Here is a 21,617-nt window from a genome sequence, read left to right as displayed (position 1 = left end):
GCTCACGGACGTGGAGAAAAAACTGACGACCACGGTGAGTGCCACCGCTACACCGCTCACATGCACTCACTCACACACTCACTCACACACACGCCGCTTGCACACACACACACACTCGCACACAGACTCACACACACCGCTCAAACACCCCACACACACAGACTCGCACACACAGACTCCCACACGCCGCTCACTCACACTCACCGCTCGCACACACTTACACTCGCAGACTCACACATGCCACTTGCACACATTAACACACGCCGCTCACGCACACCGCTTGCGCACACTCACATATGCCGCTCACACACACACACCACTCACACATGCCACTCACATACTCACACACACCGCTACATCGCTTGCACACAAAACACAAAGATCCCCCGTGTAGCCTTAACAGACTGTTGGCGCAAGTGCTGTTAGCGAGCACCTATGAAGGCCAGCATAGTACACGAGTGGGTGGGTGGGTGGCCAGAACCACGCCCGACCGCCTTTGTCCCTCCAGTGGTGATGTTTCTACACACCGCACCCACCAGGTACTCATTTAAGACTCGGGTCACTGGGTTCGCGAAGCAGTGCGCCAACCACCGCTCCATTACTCCCCATACACCCACCCGCATGTACGTACAAGCACACGACTACTGTGTGAGTGTGTGTGAGTGTGTGAGTGTGTGTGTGAGTGCGTGTGTGTGTGAGTGTGTGCGTGAGTGTGTGTGTGTGTGAGTGTGTGTGTGCGAGCAGCGTGTGCGAGTCTGTGAGCGGCATGTGTGTGTGAGTCTGTGTGTGTGTGCGAGTGTGTGAGCTGCGTGTGTGTGTGAGTGCGTGTGAGCAGTGTAGGGGTGGCACTCACCGTGGTCGTCAGTTTCTCCACATCCGTGAGCTTGGCCCAGTGCAGTGCAGTGAGGGGCAGCTCGGTGGAGATGGTGTGCGACAGAGACAGCTTGTTGTCAGAGCACGTGGCGCCCTGTAGCTTCAGGCCTGCACACCACCCACCACACACCATCCGTCACACACCACCCCTCACAACAACAACAACCGCCGTTTGGCACTATGTGACGGCATAGTAGGAGACGCTTGTGTCGGCCTCGGTGCACCTTGAAGCCATGTGAAGTGTCGAAGGCCCGCTGGCAGGAGGCCACGGGACAGACGCAGGTACCGTTGGGTTGACTGATTGAGATGAATGCCTGATGCACTATCTGTGCCTCCTACTATGCCGGCTTGTATTTTATCTGCCCGGTGCTCTGCTCGTTGTGAGCGTCGCTCCTCCACTCTCCGTTATTGTTGGAGGGCGACTGCCTCCAACTTCCCAATAGCGTTCTTCATGAGCCTCCTCCATAGAGGCCGATCTTGACACCGCTGGTACCAATCTTCATCAAGTCCACTCAGCTCCACATCCTCCTGTACCGCATCAGTCCATCTCTTTAGCGCCCCTCTATCCAGCCAAACCGAAGATGCTTGGGCATGCGGTGGCTCTGCATGCGGGCTACACGAACCCGCCAACATCATCGCCGCCTTGCCTGCAAGAGGAGCTCTCACTCGCGGGCTTGTTAGGGCCAGCAAGGCCTTTTCTGCTGGCCTAGAGATTGTCAGAATCAGAAATTTTTTTTCATTTTCATTAATGCTATATGTATTTTATAAAGTTGGTTCCCATCGGTCTATAAACGTCATTTCATTGCTACTCTCTCCCTCGGTTGCGCTGCTTCCAGTGCCGCTAATAAATTTGAGCATTTATTCAATCGGATTTTCCACCTGTGCTGTCCCCGCCTCTCCGGGTGAAAAATCGACCCTGAGGCCTTCAGAATGTCGAGTGAATCCCCTCTGCTGTTGAAGAGTGATTGTCATATTCTTTAACCAATCAGATGTCGAGTTTGCCATGTTGGACGTGTTCTTTGACACGCCGGAGCCTTCTAGCTGGCCTTGCCGCCTACGTTAGCCTTGTTCGTGGGGCGTGATCAGAGGGCCACTTAGCTAACTGAAGTAAAACTCGCTAGCACGTAACGTATCATCATCTAGGATGCATTTAAACTTTATTTCGTGACGTTCAGATTTTTAGATGTAGTGCTTTAGATGTTTTGTTTTCTGTGGGAAAAAGCCTGTTGAATCTGGATTGTGTCATTTGTTTTACGGCATTTTTGCTTGCTTGGTGATGGTATGAGTAAATGTGACTGGTTGTTCTTGTTTCTTTGGTAATGACATTGATTTGGGCTATGCGATGTCTATTTGTGATGCAGCATCCTGTCATACTGTGTAATAGTGGTACATCCTTGATGGTTTCAGTCACCATGTATTCATGACCTCTGCAATTAGTGTATGGTAACGCTCATAGGTGTTGAGCCTTATGTTAAATCACTTCATTCCACTCGATAAAGGTTACTGTCACTGTGAATATGGTGTGGTTACGTCGAATGACAACAGCCTATAGCCCTAGTATCATGGTGAGGTTATTCGAAGGCGGTTTAATTGCGGGAGGATGGCACTGAAGGCCTCGGTGTAAAATACACGGCCCGCCACTGCTCATGGGAATGTGTCCAGATCTTTCAAGGATTTGTAAACTCCTCAAACAATCCAGCGCTCTCAATGCACTCTCACCGCTGATTGGTTACGTTAATCTCTGCGTGTTTATGGAACCATCGCTTGAAAAAGCCTTTTGGTTGATTTACCAATTTTTTTTTCAGTTGGATTGACATTTTCCTCATTAACAGTTTCATTCAAGAGACACAATATTTACGTCATAGATATTGTGGTGTAGTACTTCGAAGTCAACATTCATTTCTTAGTTGTATTGACAACTCTCCTTTCGAACGGTTTGATTTAACAGACGTGATGTATGTGTCATGTCTAGCCCGGGGCAGAACCTGTGACTTCACGCCGCCCCACACTGAACCCATCCGGGGCCACAAACTCAACAAACTCTCCCACCGGCCCTGAGTGGAAACGAGCCGCACACCCAACCCAGCACCCCCCCCCACCTCCCCCTCTCGTCACGCGGACGAGTTGTCCCTCCCGCCGTACACTCACCCGTCACTCCGAAGCTGCACGCGTCCAGCCCCTGGGCTCCTCCGCTGGCTCCGCTCACCGTCACCTGCAGGCTCAGCTCCTCCAGGGACCAGCTGTTGGCCTGCGCCACGTACTGCCGCGTCGCCGTGATGTACGCCTCCGGCACAAACAGCCCCCCCAGCCACACGTGCAGGCTCTGACGGCGGCGCACGGTGGGGAGGGCGGGGGGGTGTAGAAGGAATCGGCCACGGTGGCGGGGGATGGCGGCCGTGTGTGTCTGTGTGTGTCTGTGTGTCGGTCTGTGTGTGTGTGCGTGTGTCGGTGTCTGTGCGTGTATCGGTGTGTGTGTGTGTCAGTGTGTGTATCGGTGTGTGTCTGTGTGGGTGTATGTCGGTGTGTGTGTGTCGGTGTGTGTGCGTGTGTCGGTGTGTGTGTGTGTATCGGTGTCTGTGCGTGTATCGGTGTGTGTGTGCGTATGTCGGTGTCTGTGTGTGTGTCAGTGTCTGTGTGTGTACGTGTACGTGTGCGCGCACCGCACCTTCAACTCCTTGGCGCCGCCCTGCGAGGCCGCGTGGGAGATTCTCTGCAGCTGCTGGATGCGCTCACTGAAGTCGGCCACCCACTGCATGACAGTCATGCTGCCCGGCGTGGTGTAGCGCGCCCAGCTGCGCGGCAGGATGCCTGCACAAAGACAAAGATCCCCCCCCCCACTCATATAGCCTTCACAGACGGTTGGGTCAAGTGCGGTTAGTGAGCAAGTGTGTGAGTGAGTGAGTGAGCGAGCGAGTGTGTGGGTGAGTGAGCGAGCGAGTGTGTGGGTGAGTGAGCGAGCAAGTGCAAGCGAGCGCACCCTTGGCGAGCTGGCTGATGATGTTGCGCAGGTAGTTGGTCTGCTTGCGGCGGCCCTCGCACACGGCCACGACGTCGCCCAGGTCCGAGCGCACGTCGTGCAGCAGCGTGGAGCCCACCTTGATCTCCCGCTCGAAGAAACGGAACAGCGGGTCCTGCACGCGCACATCACACGCACGCATCACACGCACACACATCACACGCACACACATCACACGGACATACCACACGCACACATCACACGCACACATCACACGCACACATCACACACACATCACACGCACACACATCACATGCACGCATCACACGCACACATCACAAACACACCACACGCACACATCACACGCACACATCACACGCACACATCACACGCACACATCACCCGCACACATCACCCACACACAAATCACACACACACACATCACACACATCACACACACACACACATCACACACACACACATCACACACACATCACACACACACCACAAACACATCACCCACACATCACACACATATCACACACACATCACACACACACACATCACACACACACATCACACACACATCACACACACACGAAGATCCCCCCACACCACCGTGTAGCCTACAGAGACCATTGGGGCGAGCGCTGTTGGCGAGCAGAACGCACGGCACGCAAGGGCATGGTGTGGCCAGAAGAAAAACCTCGCTTGGCCGACTTTGTAACCGCACCGGCATTGATGTTTACACACCACACCTGGTGCTCATTTAAGGCTGAGTCGACCTAGGGGAGGCCCGGGGTGATATCACACGCCACTTATATGAACCGTGGCCGGGAATCAGACTCATGTCACCGGGTTCGTAGCAGCAGCAGCGCGGGGTCTAACCGTGACGCCCCCGCTCTCCGCGACGACAGAGACGACAGCGACGACAGAGACGACAGAGATGACGGAGACGACAGAGACGACGGAGACGACAGAGACGACGGAGACGACAGAGACGACGGAGACGACAGAGACGACGGAGACGACGGAGACGACAGAGACGACGGAGACGACAGAGACGACGGAGACGACGGAGACGACAGAGACGACGGAGACGACGCACCTTGATGTTGTCGACGGTGCGTTTGAGGTGAGCCAGGCTGCTGGGCACCAGCTCGAGCCAGCCGCTCGCCGTGGAGTGCAGCGAGCGCATCCACGCGGGGCGGCCGTCCGCGCCGGGCCCCGCGGAGGCCGACCCCCGACCCTCCTCCCGGTCCTCCTCCTCCTCCTCGCCGCCCGCGCGGCCGCCGGGCGCCGCGGCCCCGAGGCCCGGGCGGGCGAGGCGCTGGGCGTCGCGCACCGCCACGTCCTCCTCGTCCTCCAGCGCCTGCATCTTGAGCAGCTTGCTCAGCATGGCGGCTCCTGTTGTGCCACGCACGCGCGGGCGTGTACACGTATGTGTGTGTGTACACGTGTGTGTGCGCGTGTACACGTGTGTGTGTGTACACGTGTGTGTGTGTACACATGTGTGTGTGTACATGTGTGTGTGCGCGTGTACACGTGTGTGTGCGCGTGTACATGTGTGTGTGCGCGTGTACACGTGTGTGTGTGTACACGTGTGTGTATGCGTGCGCGTGTACGTGCAGGTGTGTGCACGTGTGTATGCGCGTGTACGAGCAGGTGTGTACACGCGTTTGGAACGCAAGCGTGTGCGTACACAAATGGCTTGTGAGCGGGGATCATGGTGAGCGACGTCAGGGTGAGCGCTCACCCTGCGTGGTGAGCAGAACGATCTCGGCGTTGTCGGGGAGTCCGAGCCACGAGGGCACCTGCGTGTCCGGCAGCGTCTCCACCCACTGCACAAACTCCTCCCTCCTGCCCACCCGCGGGCGCACACACAGATCACATAGACACACACAGACACATAGAGATGACACACACAGACATACACAGATCACATAGACACACACACAGACACACACACACAGATCACATAGAGATGACACACACAGACACACACAGATCACATAGACACACACAGACACGCACAGATCACATAGACAGACACAGACACACACACAGACACACAGATCATACAGACACGCACAGACACACACAGACACACACAGATAGACACAGACACACACACAGATCACATAGAGATGACACACACAGACACACACAGATCACATACACACACAGACACGCACAGATATGTCTGTTAATTGTGATTATTTTTTTAATTGCTTGGTTGCACCGTGGGACCAAGAGAGAGGACTGTAATTTCATCTGTGTTGTATGTCATGCATGTAACACACTTGACAATAAAGTGACTTTAAGACTTTAAGACTTTAAGAAGATGACACACACAGACACACACAGATCACATAGACACACACAGACACGCACAGACACATAAAGATGACACACACAGACACACACAGACACACACAGACACACACAGACACACACAGATCACATAGACACACACAGACACGCACAGACACATAAAGATGGCACACACAGACACACACAGACACACACAGATCACATAGACACACACAGACATGCACAGACACACACAGATCACATAGACACACACAGACATGCACAGATCATACAGACACACACACAGATCATATAGACACATACAGACACATATATTATACAGACAACAACAATCGTCACTAAGTGGCGGTGACGTCACCACGACGCTTGTGCCAGGAAATGTGCACCTTGAGGCCACGTAAAGTGTCGAACGCCCGCTGGCAGGAGGTCACGGGACAGACCCAGGTGCCACGGGTCGACTGACTGAGATGACCGAGATGACTGGCTGATGCACCACCTGTGCCCCCTACTGTGCCAACTTGCTGTGCTTTAGCCACCCGGCGCTCCGCTCGTTGTTGTGAGCGTAGCTCCTCCACCCTCCGTTGTTGTTGGAGGGCGACTGCCTCCAACTGCCCAGTAGCGTCCTTCACGAGCCTCCTACACAGAGGCCAATCTTGACACCGCTGGTACCGGTCATCGGCAAGTCCACCTAGCTCCACGTCCTCTTGTACCACATCACTACATCTCTTCTCTAGCCTGTGCCGCGTCCGTTTAGCCCCCACGATCCGGCCGAACAAAAGCTGTTTAGGCATGCGGTGGCTGAGCATGCGGGCTACATGACCCAGCCAACGCAGCCTTGCCTGCCGGAGGAGCTCACCGATGGGGCTTTGACCAGATCTTTCAAGGATTTGTGAGCTCTTCACACAATCCAGCCTGGTTAAACCCAGGATGGATCGTAGGCAGGCCAGCCTAAATGTTTTAACCGGCGAAGATGCTCCATTAGGGGGGTCCACGTTTCGCAAGCGTAGAGAAGGGAGGGAATGACTGTGGCCGAGAAGACCTGAAGCTTCATGCGGAGCGACAGACCAGGTAGCTTCCACACAGCGTTACGCAATCGATGAAACAATATTGCCGCTCGACTGATTCGGAGTGAGACCTCTGCTGTTAAACTGGAGCCGGTCATAAGCACACTACCCAGGTATGGGAAACTCTCCACTCTCTCCACAACTGCCCCATCACCGATTGGGACACACACAGACACACACAGACACACATAGATCATACAGACATCCACAAACACACAGACACATACATATGACACCCACAAACACATACAGACAGACACCCACAGACACCCACAGACGACACCCACAGATACGTCGCCGCACGCTCAGCCTGGACGCCTGAGGGCCACGGGTGACGCTGACACCGCGTCTCCGTGACCGGGCACGGCCACCCACGAATGGCCGAGGGCCGTTCCAGCACGGCGTGAAATCCGTCTCCCCACGCTGCGAGCCACGCGGCTCCGTGGGTTTCCCCTCCCCTCCAGGGCCATAGGGGAGTGATCGTAAATAAATGTCGAGGAGTTATGAGCTTCAAGAGAGGGCGCGTCGGGGGTTCGGTTTGACCCCAGTGGTTTTTCCAACCTTTCTGAACCGGCTGTGGCCGTCGACCCTCAACAACTTCACGCGGACGACCGAACGAACACCAAAAGAGTGTTTTTGTTTTTTCTAAATTGACAACTCTTCCAGCGCTGTGCAATGTTTCTATTATAAACGATTAAGCTGATTTCCATAGAGCCGCGCTCTTCTTGAAGTTCACAGTTGTGCGACACGGGAGGTAACGGCTACGGTGCGTTGCGTGAAAAATCTATTTTATTTTTATTTTACTTTTGACTTTTTTTATTTTACTTTTGACTGCAACAAGTTCCGCGCGACCGCCACTTGGGAGCCACTTGTTCCGTCCGTCCCAAGCTAACGCTGCTTGGCGACCTGAATCTGGGGGCACCACGGTGGCTATGAGATGTTAACTACCTTGCCCGGTCTACAGGAGGTCGCGGGTTCGATCCCGACCCTGACGCCTGCTGTATATTTGGAGGTTGCGGTGTCTCTCTCTCCCCGTGTTCGTGTGGATTTTTCCCCGGATCCTCCGATTTTTCCTTCCACGTTTAGAATCGACGTCACGCGTTTGGAGCAGCCGTGTCCAACTCAATTAGACAGCGGTGCCGGTTTGTATTCAAATGCAACCTCCCACGGGCCATTACAGTTGAGCCTATGAAAATTAAAACCATAATAACACGGTATTAATCTATGGGAACCTCATTTGCCAGTAAAAATATGATAATTGGTTTTTTACCCTTCTATCTGGCAACAAAACAGTTTTGTTGCCAGATAGAAGGGTAAAAAACCAATTATATTTTTACTGGCAAATGAGGTTCCCATAGTGTACATGCTTGCCCCGAGCTCTCATACTCTGATGGTGCATTGTCTTTGAGTTGTGTGCCTTTTGGCGTCATCTGGTCCAACCCATGTGAGACTAGGCTCTAAGGAAAGCTGTCTCGGGTGTGGACCAATCAACTTCAAGGACAGTACACATTATCAGAGTTATGTTCTTTTGTTTGTATTATGACTGCATGTATTGTGGTCTATGCAAATGAAGTACCGGTGAAGACACTTGACGCCGAGGTTGAGGCACACGTATATTTATTTAACACAACTCGTTCGTGGCATACAGCACTGGAGGGGGTATCGGCCCCCTCACCCGACTAGCTAAGGATACACTTCCTAGCTAATCCTAGCCTGCCTCTTAGTCCTCCACTAATGGGCTAGGGGAGGCTGTCTGGCCCGACACTGGTAAGTCGGGCCCGGTACCCGGAGTCCCAGACCAGCTCTTACAAGAGCACCGGCTCTGGCTCTCGGGACCACGCCGCTGGCTCAGTCCTGTTCGGCCCTGATAAGGACATCGAACGAGGGGAGTCCAGGGCTCTGTCTAAGACGTCTTCAGTCTTCTCTGGTTAGCTTTTAACATAACTGACTCGAGCCCTTATAACATCCCCTTTTATACCCAACCCCTCCTTGAGGGGTGGGGCCCCGGGGGATCATAACGCCGAACCAGCCCCCCCCAGGGTGTCTGGCTCGGACGTCGCAGAGGGCATCTCCCCGTGCACACACGTAGCCCCGCCCACTGTGTTTGTTTCCCATAGACTGCCATGCATAACGGGCCCTCTCTTTAACACCCCTACATCACCCCCCCCCCGCATAGCTCGCAGCCGTCCCGGCTGCCAACATACAAAATGACAATAAAAATGAATTTATACCGTAATCGCGCGTGTGCCTCACTAATTTTCAACAATAACAAGAACGGCAACAAGAACACAACAAAATGCAACAGCAAGAAGAGAAAACAACCCGACGCACCCCCCCTTGAATAAATACGAATTCCGTAAAAAAAAACAACCTATATACAATTTGCAGGGAACCCACCATACACACAACACCAGGTGAACCCAACGTATGTACATTTCAATGGGCAGGGAACACACCACCCACACAACACACAATGAACACAACCTATATACACATCTTCCGGCCTCATAACAGTCTGCGCATTTTTGCGCGCGTCCTTGCAGCGGGCCCCTCACACGGGGTAACCCCGGGTGGCGGACCGTCAGGTGGCAATTGTCCGTCCTGGAGTGAAACCTCCTCCGATGCCGCGTGACCGTTGGTATCCACAGAAGGGGTGGTCGGGCGTGAGCCCGTCAGTCTTGATGCACCGGTTTATGATGGTGGAGCTTGAGATGAGGCCCGTCGTCCCGGTGAGGTGTCGTCCCGCGCTGACGAGGAGAGCGGCACCCCGAGGCGACGTGGCCCCGGACGCCGCAGTTAAAACACCGCGGGAGCGGCGTCGGAGGTGACGGATGGTTGGAACGGCCCGACCCGTCCTGGCCCGGCCGTGCTCCCGTCGCCTGTTGCCATCGGTGGTCGACGGCGTAGAGTTCCTCCGTCGGAAGGGTGGCTGCAGCCACCGCACGCCCCGCCGATGCCCTGCTGGCTTTTCGCCGGAGCGACAGGAGGTTGGCGTGGAGGAGCCTTGCCGCCTGGAGCGATGTCATCTCTGCGTCCTCCTGCGCGACCACAGCGATGTCAAGGTCGTCTGCCAGGAGGAGTATTTTCTCCGTCACCATAGCGTCGATGCCGTCGTCGTCCATACGGGGGAAGGCCGACTTGGCCATCGCCAGGAGGCTCGTTCGATACGCTAGGGGCGACTCCTTCTCACCCCGCTTGCGGTCGTAGAATTGCTGTCTGCATTCAGCCGATGGTCCATAGACCCCTCCCAGCAGCTGCAGCGCCATCGGTAACGTCGACCGCCTCTCTCTTGGCGCCGATGTGAGGGCGGCGAGCGCGTCGCCGTCGAGGAGCGCCGGCAGCGCGCAGAGAGCCTCCTCATCGGACCACCTCGCCATCTCCTGATGGGCGAGGAAACGTCTGCGAAAACCGGCCCAGTCCCCCTCCGCGCCGACGAACTCCTTCAGCGGGGGCAGCCTCTGATGGAGCGCAGCGGTCGTTGTAGATTCCCGCGGGCAGATGTCACCCCCACTCGGCTGTGCGTCGGTGCGAGCGGCCGATGGGATCGCCTGTCGTGGTTGTGATGACGTCGCAACTTCAGCGACGGCGATGTCGGAGCGGATGTGCAGGCTGGCCACGCCCCGAACAGCTGCAGCGTCGATGGCGGGAGTTTCAAACTCGGACTGCTCCGAAATGGCGGGAAGGCGCCCTGGCCGTTGGCCCGCCTCGCCCCGTGATGGATCACCGGCCCCCAACCGCGTGATGGTCTCCAGCGTGGCGGCAGCGGCATACAGCAGCTCCGCCAGCCTCCCGTGAGCCAGCCGCAACGCGTCTGGCTGTGGTCCTTCTTCACTCAGATGCCCCGGTAAGGAGGCATCAGGCCCCGGCTGCACCATGTCTTGTGTAGCCGTCTCGGGCTCGACGATCTCGGCAGTATCTTCCTCCTGCGGTACTTTGGCCCGCGCTGTCTTCCGCGTGTCCATGTTCGAATTACTTCTGACACCAGTTGAAGTACCGGTGAAGACACTTGACGCCGAGGTTGAGGCACACGTATATTTATTTAACACAACTCGTTCGTGGCATACAGCACTGGAGGGGGTATCAGCCCCCTCACCCGACTAGCTAAGGATACACTTCCTAGCTAATCCTAGCCTGCCTCTTAGTCCTCCACTAATGGGCTAGGGGAGGCTGTCTGGCCCGACACTGGTAAGTCGGGCCCGGTACCCGGAGTCCCAGACCAGCTCTTACAAGAGCACCGGCTCTGACTCTCGGGACCACGCCGCTGGCTCAGTCCTGTTCGGCCCTGATAAGGACATCGAACGAGGGGAGTCCAGGGCTCTGTCTAAGACGTCTTCAGTCTTCTCTGGTTAGCTTTTAACATAACTGACTCGAGCCCTTATAACATCCCCTTTTATACCCAACTCCTCCTTGAGGGGTGGGGCCCCGGGGGATCATAACGCCGAACCAGCCCCCCCCAGGGTGTCTGGCTCGGACGTCGCAGAGGGCATCTCCCCGTGCACACACGTAGCCCCGCCCACTGTGTTTGTTTCCCATAGACTGCCATGCATAACGGGCCCTCTCTTTAACACCCCTACACAAACATGACTCCTTGTAAAAAGGTGTCAGTTTTGTTGCCAGATAGAAGGGTAAAAAGCCAATTATCACGGTATTAATCTACCGATACAAAATCCCAAAGTGCAGGAAAAGAGAGTTGATAATATTTTTTTTCAGCAGGACAAGCCAAATCCCCCGTTTCAATGTTCGGTTTAAATTCAGGTTGACTTTCGGGTAGACGTAAAAGAAAAACTAAATTACATAAATAAGTCGTTAGAATGTAAACACGTGGTGGGCAGGAGGAAGGGGCTTGGGGGGCCGGGTCCGACCTGCGGTCTATGTTTGACAGCCCTGGTTTAGAGCATTTGGCTGCGACTATAAATTTCCACGCGAGTGGAGCCGAATCTTCTCACCGGATGCCGTCCGGCATGAGGATGTCGCGCGTGGAGCCGTCGCTGGCGCCTTGGACGAGGCGGAAGTTGCGGTCGAAGCTGGCCGGAGTGAAGATTCGCTCGAGGAAGGTGTTGAGCAGCCGCTGGTCGAACTCGTTGTCGATGCGGCCGCCGTAGATGGACTGCGACATGAGGGTCTTGAGTGCCGCCCACGGCACCTTCTCCGGAGAGATGTTCTGACGGCCCTGGGGTCATCAATGTCATCGTCGTCATCACCAGGGTCTTCGTCACAAGCAACATCGCGATCGTCGTCGTCAGGGTGATGATGATGTGCCCGCCACAACCAACCCCAATAACGCCGCGTGTTGTTTTCATAACGTGAACTGGAGGTATAACGCGATGATGAATGTATTAGGGAGCACATTTTTTGTAAAACGCGGATGCGAATTGGATATAACGCGATCGAGCAAGCGGAACGACGTCGCGCGTGAGTCGGAATAAGCGGTCGTACGGCTGCCTGGGTGTAGCATCGTCGTGCGAGGCAGTGGGATGCTGCCGGATGCCGCCCTACACGCGGCTCAGTCTCTGTTCGGCCTGCGTACGCACCTCGCGCGTTATCGAGGACTGCGCTTTGGCCCCCACACGAAATATTAATTATTAATTTTTCCGTCACGCGGCGTCCTTCAGGAACGCAACTCCCGCCGCCGCCGCGTCACAGGAGCACGATGCTGCATCACATCGGACACCGTGACGTCGAAGCGCCGGGGCCCTGGGCAGTCGCCCCGATTCGCCGTGCACCCTACGGACGGCTCCGCTCCTACGTCTGGGTGCCCCCCCCCACCCACGCCCCCGCTCCCCCCCACCCACCCGCTCTCCCCCCCCCCCGTGCACCTTGGTGGCGTCGTCGAGCCAGGTGTCGACGGTGTCGTACGCGGAGCGGAGGTCCGACTCGCTGAACTCGTAGCGCTTGGCCCAGCCGAGCGGCACATAGCGCAGGCGCTCCTGCACCACGGCGTGGAACCACGCGATCAGGAAGTACAGGCGGGCCCGCTCGCTCGGGGCCTGGGAAGCGGGGAGAGACACGGGGGGAGAGACACGCGGGGAGTGACACGGGGGGAGAGACACGGGGGGAGAGACACGGGGGGAGGGACACGGGGAGAGGGACACGCGGGGAGGGACAGACGGGGAGAGACACGGGGGGAGGGACACGTGGGGAGGGACACGCGAGGAGAGACACGGGGGGAGAGACACGGGGGGGAGAGACACGTGGGGAGAGACACGGGGGGGAGAGACACGGGGGGAGGGACATGCGGGGAGGGACACGCGGGGAGGGACACGCGGGGAGGGACACGCGGGGAGGGACACACGGGGAGACACACGCGGGGAGAGACACGGGGGGAGGGACACGGGGGGAGGGACACGTGGGGAGGGACACGCGGGGAGGGACACGTGGGGAGGGACACGCGGGGAGAGACACGGGGGGAGAGACACGCGGGGAGAGACACGGGGGGAGGGACACGGGAGGAGGGACACGGGGGAAAGGCAAAGGGAGACATGGGGAGAGGCATGGTGGAGGTACACGGGCAGACGCAGGAGAATCAGGCAGGCATGGGGGGGAGACACAGGAGAGACACGGGAGGGATGTGAGAGGCATGGAAAACAAACACGAGGAGATACATGGGGCAGAGGTATGTGGAGACACGGTGGAAGGCAGACACACAGGAGAGAGGTGAGCGAGTTAGTTGATCGATTTAACATCTCCGCTATTATATATACACACATTTGAGCCATGTTGTATTTAGCATTGCCATTATGACGACATGACCCTCTCCAACCAATCAAAATGCACGGTGCTTGCATGTCTGCACGCACCATCTGTGCTGTGTGCTGCTGCGCATGTGTCTGCGTGTGTCTGCATCTGCTGCGTATGCATGTCATGCGTGTGTCATGTGTGTGTCATGCGTGTGTTTGCGTGTGCTGCCTTCGCTGTGTAAACATCGGCACTGGAAAAAAAGAGGTGGCCGGGCGTGGTGCTGCCCGTGCCGGGTTGGCCTTCATCGGCGCTTGCTAACAGCGCTTGCCCCAAAAGCTTGCGCCGGTTTCCGTTGTGGTTTGCTGACCCCGTGCCCCTACTGGGCATCTGTGAAGAAGAGCTTCATAGCTCGTCGGATTTCTCCACGATAAATAAATAATCTGATTATTCTTTCTTTCTATTATTATTACGTATGCTTGTTTACCCAAGTAAGCCTCGCCGAGTCTTCTAAGGGGGGTCCTGCCAAGTTTTTCGCAGCAGCAGGAGGAGGGGGTGGTGGGGGGCGGCGATGATTGCTCGCAGTATAACTTTGGCGGTGTAAGTTGTTGCATTTGGTCAACGAAGCGTCCGTCGGGTGGTCTACGCGGTCCATGCCGTGGGGGTCGTGGGGGAGATCGTGGGAGGGGGGGGGGGGGGTGCCGCCGCGTCTCACCCTGCACATGCGCGCCGCGGGGATGCTGCTGAACGTGCGCATCATGTTGGCCTTGACGCCCGGCGGAGGCTCGAACACGAAGATCCGCCCGGCGCGGAGCAGGTTCACGGGCACCTGCGCGGCACGGCGACGGGAGCCGCGTGACGACGAGCAGCGACGAGGGCTTCAGAATAGAGAAACTAGAAACTAGAAACGACTTTGTACTTTAGCAGGCCAGGGCCCACTGAGCTGCGTGGCTCTTCTTCAGAAGCGACCTGCCCATCACAAATGACGGCTCAACCAAGTGGCTTGTCGTCGTCACGTGGACGTTTATAGCAGCAGGCAAATACTCTAAACGCGTGACGTTGATTCTAAATGTGGAGGAGGAAAACCGGAGGACACGGAGAAAAATCCACGCGACCACGTGGAGAGAGACACCACAAACTACAAATATACAGCAGCAGCAGGCGTCAGGATCAGGATCGAACCCACGACCTCCTGCGTACCAGGCGAGGTCGTTAACATGTGTGCTCCTAGCCACCGTGGCCCCCCATAATGGCGGCGTCATGAAGATGTGTGTGATGTGTGTGCTGTGTGTGCTGCGTGTGTGCTGTGTGTGCTGTGTGTGCAGTGTGTGTATGTGTGCTGTGTGTGCTGTGTGTGTTGTGTGTGCTGTGTGTGGCTGTCTGCTGCGTGTGTTGTGTGTGCTGTGTGTGTTGTGTATGCTGTGTGTGTGTGTGTGCTGCGTGTTGTGTGTGTGCTGTGTGTGTTGTGTGTGCTGCCTGTGCTGTGTGTGTGCTGCGTGTGCTGCGTGTGTTGTGTGTGCTGTGTGTGCTGTGTGTGTGTGCTGTGTGTGTTGTGTGTGCTGTGTGTGTGTGTGCTGTGTGTGTGTGTGTGCTGTGTGTGTTGTGTGTGTGTGATGTGTGTGCTGTGTGTGCTGCATGTGCTGCGTGTGTGTTGCGCGTGCTGTGTGTGCGGCGTCATGAAGATGTGTGTGCTGCGTGTACTGTGTGTGCTGTGTGTACTGTGTGTACTGTGTGTGTGCTGTGTGTGCTGTGTGTGTGCTGTGTGTGCTGTGTGTGTGCTGCGTGTACTGTGTGTACTGTGTGTACTGTGTGCTGTGTGTGCTGTGTGTGTGCTGCGTGTGCTGCGTGTGCTCTGTGTGTGCTGCACAGGCTGCGTGTGCTGCGTGTGCTGTGTGTGCTGCGTGTGTGCTGTGTGTGCTGTGTGTGCTGCGTGTGTGCTGTGTGTGCTGTGTGTGCTGCGTGTGCTCTGTGTGTGCTGCACAGGCTGTGTGTGCTGTGTGTACTGTGTGTGTGCTGCATTTGTGCTGTGTGTGCTGTGTGTGCTGTGCGTGCTGCGTGTGTGCTGTGTGTGTTGTGTGTGCTGTGTGTGCGGCACAGGCTGTGTGTGTTGTGTGTGCTGTGTGTGCGGCACAGGCTGTGTGTGTTGTGTGTACTGTGTGTGTGTGTGCTGCCTTGGGGTTGATCTCCATGGTGAGGAAGAGCCTGAAGCCGGTGTGCGGCTGCAGGGAGTGCAGCTTCTTCTCCAGCTGCATGAGCCAGCCCGGAGCGAGGTGAGCGTTCTTCAGCATCACCCACCTACAGCCACACACCACTCATCAGCACTCATCAACACTCATCACCACTCATCACCACTCATCAACACTCATCACCACTCATCAACACTCATCACCACTCATCACCACTCATCACCACTCATCAGCACTCATCACCACTCATCAGCACTCATCACCACTCATCACCACTCATCAGCACTCATCACCACTCATCACCACTCATCACCACTCATCAACACTCATCAGCACTCATCAACACTCATCAACACTCATCAGCACTCCACAACACTCATCAACACTCATCAGCACTCATCAGCACTCATCAACACTCATCACCACTCCTCAACACTCATCAGCACTCATCAACACTCATCACCACTCATCACCACTCATCAACACTCATCAGCACTCATCACCACTCATCAGCACTCATCAGCACTCATCATCCACTCATCACCACTCATCACCACTCATCACCACTCATCAACACTCATTAACACTCATCACCACTCATCAACACTCATCACCACTCATCAACACTCATCACCACTCATCAACACTCATCACCACTCACCACCACTCATCAACACTCATCAACACTCATCACCACTCATCAACACTCAACAACACTCATCAACACTCATCAACACTCATCACCACTCATCAACACTCATCACCACTCATCAACACTCATCACCACTCATCAACACTCATCACCACTCATCAACACTCATCACCACTCATCAACACTCATCACCACTCATCAACACTCATCACCACTCATCAACACTCATCAACACTCATCACCACTCATCAACACTCATCAACACTCATCACCACTCATTAACACTCATCAACACTCATCACCACTCCACAACACTCATCACCACTCATCACCACTTCACAACACTCATCACCACTCATCACCACTCCACAACACTCATCACCACTCATCATCACTCCACAACACTCATCAACACTCATCACCACTCATCACCACTCATCACCACTCATCAGCACTCATCAACACTCATCACCACTCATCACCACTCATCAACACTCATCACCACTCATCACCACTCATCACCACTCATCACCACTCATCACCACTCATCAACACTCATCACCACTCATCAACACTCATCACCACTCATCAACACTCATCACCACTCATCACCACTCATCAACACACACAACACTCATCACCACTCATCAACACTCATCACCACTCATCAACACTCATCACCACTCATCAACACTCATCAACACTCATCAGCACTCCACAACACTCATCACCACTCATCACCACTCATCACCACTCATCAACACTCATCACCACTCATCACCACTCATCACCACTCATCAGCACTCATCAACACTCATCACCACTCATCACCACTCATAAACACTCATCACCACTCATCACCACTCATCACCACTCATCAACACTCATCACCACTCATCACCACTCATCAACACTCATCACCACTCATCACCACTCCACAACACTCATCACGACTCATCACCACTCATCACCACTCATCAACACTCATCACCACTCATCAACACTCATCAACACTCATCAACACTCATCAACACTCATCACCACTCACAACACTCATCACCACTCCACAACACTCATCACCACTCATCACCACTCATCAACACTCATCACCACTCATCACCACTCATCACCACTCATCAACACTCCACAACACTCATCACCACTCATCAACACTCATCAACACTCATCACCACTCCACAACACTCATCACCACTCATCACCACTCATCACCACTCATCACCACTCATCAACACTCATCACCACTCATCACCACTCATCAACACTCATCAACACTCATCACCACTCATCAACACTCATCACCACTCATCAACACTCATCACCACTCATCAACACTCATCACCACTCCACAACACTCATCACCACTCATCAACACTCATCACCACTCATTAACACTCATCACCACTCATCAACACTCATCAACACTCATCACCACTCATCACCACTCAACAACACTCATCAACACTCATCACCACTCATCAACACTCATCACCACTCATCAACACTCATCACCACTCATCAACACTCATCACCACTCATCAACACTCATCACCACTCATCAACACTCATCACCACTCATCAACACTCATCAACACTCATCAACACTCATCAACACTCATCACCACTCATCAACACTCATCAACACTCATCACCACTCATTAACACTCATCACCACTCCACAACACTCATCACCACTCATCACCACTTCACAACACTCATCACCACTCATCACCACTCCACAACACTCATCACAACTCATCACCAATCATCACCTCTCATCAACACTCATCACCACTCATCAACACTCATCAACACTCATCAACACTCATCAACACTCATCAACACTCCACAACACTCATCACCACTCCACAACACTCATCACCACTCATCACCACTCATCAACACTCATCACCACTCATCACCACTCATCACCACTCATCAACACTCATCACCACTCATCACCACTCCACAACACTCATCACCACTCCACAACACTCATCACCACTCATCAACACTCATCACCACTCATCACCACTCATCAACACTCATCAACACTCATCACCACTCATCAACACTCATCACCACTCATCAACACTCATCACCACTCATCAACACTCATCACCACTCCACAACACTCATCACCACTCATCAACACTCATCACCACTCATCAACACTCATCAACACTCATCACCACTCATCAACACTCATCAACACTCATCACCACTCATCAACACTCATCACCACTCATCAACACTCATCAACACTCATCAACACTCATCACCACTCATCAACACTCATCACCACTCATCACCACTCATCAACACTCATCACCACTCATCAACACTCATCAACACTCATCAACACTCATCAACACTCATCACCACTCATCACCACTCATCAACACTCATCAACACTCAACAACACCCATCAACACTCATCAACACTCATCACCACTCATCAACACTCATCACCACTCATCAACACTCATCACCACTCATCAACACTCATCACCACTCATCAACACTCATCACCACTCATCACCACTCATCACCACTCATCAACACTCATCAACACTCCACAACACTCATCACCACTCATCAACACTCATCAACACTCATCACCACTCCACAACACTCATCACCACTCATCAACACTCATCACCACTCATCACCACTCATCACCACTCATCACCACTCATCAACACTCATCACCACTCATCACCACTCATCAACACTCATCAACACTCATCACCACTCATCAACACTCATCACCACTCATCAACACTCATCACCACTCATCAACACTCATCACCACTCCACAACACTCATCACCACTCATCACCACTCATCACCCCTCATCACCACTCATCAACACTCATCAACACTCATCACCACTCATCACCACTCATCAACACTCATCAACACTCAACAACACTCATCAACACTCATCAACACTCATCACCACTCATCAACACTCATCACCACTCATCAACACTCATCACCACTCATCAACACTCATCACACTCATCACCACTCATCACCACTCATCACCACTCATCAACACTCATGAACCAACTCATCACCACTCATCAACACTCATCAACACTCATCACCACTCATCAACACTCATCAACACTCATCAACCACTCATCACCACTCATCAACACTCATCACCACTCCACAACACTCATCACCACTCATCACCACTTCACAACACTCATCACCACTCATCACCACTCCACAACACTCATCACCACTCATCATCACTCCACAACACTCATCAACACTCATCACCACTCATCACCACTCATCAACACTCATCACCACTCATCACCACTCATCACCACTCATCACCACTCATCACCACTCATCACCACTCATCACCACTCATCACCACTCATCACCACTCATCAACACTCATCACCACTCATCAACACTCATCAACACTCATCAACACTCATCAGCACTCCACAACACTCATCACCACTCATCACCACTCATCAACACTCATCAACACTCATCAACACTCATCAACACTCATCAACACTCCACAACACTCATCACCACTCATCAACACTCATCAACACTCATCACCACTCATCAACACTCATCACCACTCATCAACACTCATCAACACTCATCAACACTCATCAGCACTCCACAACACTCATCACCACTCATCACCACTCATCACCACTCATCAACACTCATCAACACTCATCAACACTCATCAGCACTCCACAACACTCATCACCACTCATCACCACTCATCAACACTCATCACCACTCATCAACACTCATCAACACTCATCAACACTCATCACCACTCATCAACACTCATCACCACTCATCACCACTCATCACCACTCATCAGCACTCATCAACACTCATCACCACTCATCACCACTCATCAACACTCATCACCACTCATCACCACTCATCAGCACTCATCAACACTCATCACCACTCATCACCACTCATCAACACTCATCACCACTCATCACCACTCCACAACACTCATCACCACTCATCACCACTCATCACCACTCATCAACACTCATCACCACTCATCAACACTCATCAACACTCATCAACACTCATCACCAATCATCACCACTCCACAACACTCATCACCACTCCACAACACTCATCACCACTCATCACCACTCATCACACTCATCACACTCATCACCACTCATCACCACTCATCAACACTCCACAACACTCATCACCACTCATCAACACTCATCAACACTCATCACCACTCCACAACACTCATCACCACTCATCAACACTCATCACCACTCATCACCACTCATCACCACTCATCAACACTCATCACCACTCATCAACACTCATCACCACTCATCACCACTCATCACCACTCATCAACACTCATCACCACTCATCAACACTCATCACCACTCATCACCACTCATCAACACTCATCAACACTCATCACCACTCATCAACACTCATCACCACTCATCAACACTCATCACCACTCATCAACACTCATCACCACTCCACAACACTCATCACCACTCATCAACACTCATCACCACTCATTAACACTCATCACCACTCATCAACACTCATCACCACTCATCACCACTCATCAACACTCATCAACACTCAACAACACTCATCAACACTCATCAACACTCATCACCACTCATCAACACTCATCACCACTCATCAACACTCATCACCACTCATCAACACTCATCACCACTCATCAACACTCATCACCACTCATCAACACTCATCACCACTCATCACCACTCATCAACACTCCACAACACTCATCACCACTCATCAACACTCATCAACACTCATCACCACTCCACAACACTCAT

At 53.7% G+C, this 21,617-nt stretch overlaps 1 protein-coding gene across 1 annotated transcript in view; it reads right to left on the bottom strand.

The window, feature by feature from the left end:
* The window catches only part of LOC133342225 (cytoplasmic dynein 1 heavy chain 1-like), a 130,610-nt gene that overhangs the window by 2,944 nt on the left and 106,049 nt on the right, over positions 1-21,617 (bottom strand). The window contains 10 exon segments of the mRNA XM_061551231.1: positions 854-981; positions 3,022-3,196; positions 3,539-3,681; positions 3,851-4,004; positions 4,938-5,236; positions 5,586-5,689; positions 12,174-12,397; positions 13,044-13,214; positions 14,618-14,731; positions 16,074-16,197. Coding sequence (XP_061407215.1) covers positions 854-981; positions 3,022-3,196; positions 3,539-3,681; positions 3,851-4,004; positions 4,938-5,236; positions 5,586-5,689; positions 12,174-12,397; positions 13,044-13,214; positions 14,618-14,731; positions 16,074-16,197 — 1,636 coding nt within the window.

The sequence above is a fragment of the Lethenteron reissneri genome, chromosome 14 (genome assembly GCF_015708825.2).
Source record: "Lethenteron reissneri isolate LAM-NWPU_2019-01 chromosome 14, ASM1570882v1, whole genome shotgun sequence".
Lineage (NCBI taxonomy): Eukaryota > Metazoa > Chordata > Hyperoartia > Petromyzontiformes > Petromyzontidae > Lethenteron > Lethenteron reissneri.
This window is presented reverse-complemented; position numbering and strand designations above follow the sequence as displayed.